This window comes from Galeopterus variegatus, unplaced genomic scaffold, assembly GCF_000696425.1.
Source record: "Galeopterus variegatus unplaced genomic scaffold, G_variegatus-3.0.2 Scaffold196, whole genome shotgun sequence".
In the NCBI taxonomy this organism is placed as follows: domain Eukaryota; kingdom Metazoa; phylum Chordata; class Mammalia; order Dermoptera; family Cynocephalidae; genus Galeopterus; species Galeopterus variegatus.
This window is the reverse complement of record NW_007726307.1, coordinates 763343-767258: the sequence shown is the minus strand read 5'-3', so window position 1 is coordinate 767258 and position 3916 is coordinate 763343. Positions and strand designations below refer to the sequence as shown.

The 3916-nt window shown below is 58.2% G+C and overlaps 1 protein-coding gene across 1 annotated transcript in view; it reads right to left on the bottom strand.

The window, feature by feature from the left end:
• The window catches only part of GATA2 (GATA binding protein 2), a 6442-nt gene extending 2563 nt beyond the window's left edge, over positions 1–3879 (bottom strand). Inside the window, exons 1-3 of the mRNA XM_008565303.1 lie at positions 3651–3879; positions 2614–3255; positions 778–923 (exon numbers count right to left, since the gene is read on the bottom strand). Of these exons, the coding sequence (XP_008563525.1) occupies positions 778–923; positions 2614–3255; positions 3651–3879 (1017 nt within the window). The remainder of the gene's footprint in view (positions 1–777; positions 924–2613; positions 3256–3650) is intronic.
• Between the last annotated feature and the right edge of the window lie 37 nt (positions 3880–3916).

Here is a 3916-nt window from a genome sequence, read left to right as displayed (position 1 = left end):
ACCCCCCCTCTCCAGGGGACCAAAAAAAAGGGCCCCCAAAGCGGAGAACGATTTAAGCCTCGTAAATCACTTCACCCTGAAAAAAATATATTTATTATTCTTAGCATTTTACGCATTATTTGCAGAGTGGAGGGTATTAGAAATTTCAAAACAGCCCAGCGAGAGGCAGGACTGAGCCGAGGAGACTCTCTAAAAACTCGCAAAGTCCGGAAACAGATACACGAAGTTTCCTTATCTTCAGGCTGCAGATGTCCGGATAGGAAACTCCGGCAGGAGATCCGAAAGGGCATTTTTTTTAAATCACTCAAATGAAAATACACAGTATAGGTGACTCCATGGAAAAATAATAAAGGGCAGGTTTTTTTGGTGGCTGGTGTGAGTGTGTGTTTTATTTAAAATAAGCATGAGGGGATTGTGCGTTGGGAAGTGAGGGAGGGCTGCCCAGACCAAACCACAAGGAAAAGGACTTCATGGCCCTATTTTTAAAAAGAGTTAAACACAGGCCAGAGAATGGGAGCTGGGCCCCCGGAGAGTCAACTTTGGGGATCCCTGAGCAGGGTGTCCTGAGGGTACCCAGTGTGCTGCAGAGAAGGAAATCTGGCCAGAAAGAAGGGCGACCCAAACTGATACCCAAGTGCCTCCAAAGATAAAAGAGGAGTTCAAGGGGCGAAGAGTCTGCATTTGAAGGGTGTTTTCGCTTAATGGACTGCCAGCTCCTGTGCAGTGTGGGCCCCCACCCCAGCTGCCTATGCCGCGCCCGCCAGCGCCCGCTCCTACCAGCCTTCGCTTGGGCTTGATCAGTGGCCGGTTCTGCCCGTTCATCTTGTGGTAGAGCCCGCAGGCGTTGCACAGATAGTGGCCGGTGCCGTCCCGTCGCCAGAGAGGGGTGGCTGTGGCCCCGCAGTTGACACACTCCCGACCTTCTGGAGGGGGACAGGGAAAGACACGAGGCCTGGTTATCTGACAAGCTCACAAGAGGGAGCAGGGCAGGCGAGCGGCCAGTGCCAGTGCCGCTCAGCACGCGGTCCGCCTTGGCCAGGCTGCATCATGGGGTGACGACTTTCAGCCCCAGTCCTGGTAGGAAGAGGGACTCGGGGGGGACGTCTCCCCCAAGGGAGGGGCGCAGAGAGTCGTTTAAAGCCAAATCCTTCACTTCAAATCCTCCCGAGGAAGAAGGAAAACGAAGGAGGTGGGGAGGAGAGCGACAAGGAAGGAGTATTTACAGAAAACTTTGCCGAGGGCAGGGTGGTGTCAGGAGTCACCCAGCTTGACCTGGCTGGGCCCGGGAGGCCTTGCCACTCTCCCTTCCACATAGCCCCCATTCTGTGCCCCCTTTCTTCTGCTGTCCCTCTCCTTGCTCCCCAACTGCGCTGCCAGCTCCGAGGGTCTGTCCCATGTTCTGCGTCCCCTGCACCCACGCTGTCTTGCTGCTCTCAGTCCAGGATCATTTCCTTCTGTCTCCCCAACTTTTCTCTCCTTCCACTGAAGCCCTAGGGTTTAGTCCTGTATGCGGATCAAAGTTGTTCTTTAAAATAAATAATAAGCCCTTTCATTTTTAGACTAAGTGGCCTTGGTTTTTTGTTTTTGGTTGTCTTTTTTTTTTTGGTTAAAAGGCCATCTGGAATTCAAATAAAATACAAAACAAACTTGGGAGAAACGACTAAGAAAAGGCAAGCTGGCTGGTCTGAGCAGAACCGGGACCCAGCCTGGGCTGAGGTGGGCACTGGCGCCGGCGGCATCGTGTTACCCAAGAAACTCTTCCTGATTTAGTTTAAACTAAATTGTCAGTATATACCAGCAAGAGGAGTGGTTCCTGGACTCAGGAGTAAAAGTTTAAAAAATCTCTCCCCTCCCTGGTTCAAAGGGATCGAGAAGGAGGCATCTACAGCTGGAACCCCGAGCTAGCCATCGTTTCTGCTCTACCGCCAGATTATTGGACGAACCCAGCTTGGCCCCAGCCAGCTACTGCGGGCAAAGGGGCCCCTGGGGCACCCGCGGTTTCTTCCCCTCACTCCAGCCTTCAGGGAGCACGAAGGACATGCTGGGGGCAGGGAGCAGGAACAGGTCCTGGGAATTTAGCTTTGGGGGAAATCTCCCAAGGAGATAGGGAGCCATCGAAATCCCAAGATTGGACTGACTGAGTTGGAGAACCAGATTCCTTACGGGTCTGGAACCTCTGGCGTGCCTGCAGCACGCACACACACTGGCAGACACACGTACACACTTGCACACACAGACCAGCTTTCCTCACCTACATGATGCATTCCCTCCCACACTAAGTCATGAGGCTGCTTAAATTTTCACTTAAGATTCAGGGAGGGGCGGGGGGGGGGGCTCCCATTCTGTGTTCTGGTCTGGCATTGGCCCACCTTGAAAGGGGGTTGGTGAGGGATGAGGAAGGGAACTGAACTTCGGGGGCCACCAGGAACAATTAAGAAAAGAGCAAAAGTTTTAGGGTACACACTCCCCCACTCTGAGGTCTCAAACATCATTAAACAGACATCACTTTCAGATCCAGGAGACTGACATTGACCACTCTCCCAAATCACAGCCCCCTCCCACAAAGGCACACACGGTCCCCACTGCCACTAAGTCCCTGGCACCCGCCTTTACCTGAGCAGGAGCGCGCCTTGCTGCGCTGCTTAGGGGTGAAGCTGGAGGCCGGGCCACCCAGGAAGCCTCCCGGGTGGAAGAGTCCGCTGCCGTAGTCGTGCGCAGCTGCTGGCACGTACGAGGGATAGGTGGGAATGGGGTGGTGTGTGGCAGGTTGGGGGCCCATGGCTGCCAGGCCTGGGCGCAGGGGACTGCCGCTTTCTATCTTCATGCTCTCTGTCAGTGACACCTGGTATTTGACGCCGTCCTTGTCGTCCCCCCTGGCTGTGCTACCCCCTGCGGAAGAGGAGGCTGGGGAGGCGGCCCCCGCCGTGCTGGGGTCGGGAGACACTTCTTTGGGCGGCGTGGGTGGGAAGCCAAAGAGGTGGGAGCCAGAGTGGGCTGCAGTGGGAGTGAGGGAGGCCACCGAGCTCCCGCTGCCTCCCCCGCTCCCAGCCCCAGCCCCGGGGTACACGGACAGCGGGCCTCCGGGGCCCCCGGCGGCCGAGGGGTGCAGCGGCGTCTTGGAGAAGGGGCTCACGGTCCAGGGGTTGTGGTGGTGAGCAGCGGCGGCGGAGAGGGCGGCTTTGCCTCCGTCCAGCCAGGGCAAGCCCGGGCTGTGCAGCAAGTGTGGCCGGCACATCTGGCCTCCGGTCAGGCGGGCTGCAGGCGGAAGGAGAGGGGATCAGGGTGGACAGGAGCGGGGCGGCACCCCCGACACAGACGCACAGGATCCCAACTCACAGAACCACCTCCCGCTGCCTCCCAAAGAAAACCAGAAACCTAACAGTGCTACCGGTATTATCAGGAATCAGTCCGGAGCTGAAGGACAAGTGGCATCCAAGGAACCCCATGGGACAGAGCCTAGAGGGAAACCTCACAGGCCGGCTAGAAATGGGCAGAAACCCTGCGGTACCAGAACCTTCCAAGGAGGCCGCTGCCCCCATCTTTCCCGCCCCGATTCCTCAGCTGCTCCGACTCCTGCGGGTCCCACATCCGGGAGAGGGGGCTGGGCCCTCCTCTGCTCGGTCGCCGTCACCCGCGGCCCCAGGGCTCACCGTGCGCGGGGCTGTAGGAGACGCGCGCCCGCGCGTGGGCCGGGTTGGCGTAGTAAGGGTTGCCCTGCGAGTCGAGGTGGTTGAAGAAGACGTCCACCTCGTCGGGAGGCAGCAGCTGCGCGGGCTCCATGTAGTTGTGCGCCAGGCCCGGGTGGTGCGAGTCGGGGTGCTGAGCGTTCAGCACGGCGGGGTGCGCCATCCAGCGCGGCTGCTCGGGCGCCACCTCCATGGCGGGCGGCGGAGGCTCGGGACCGGGGCGGACGTCT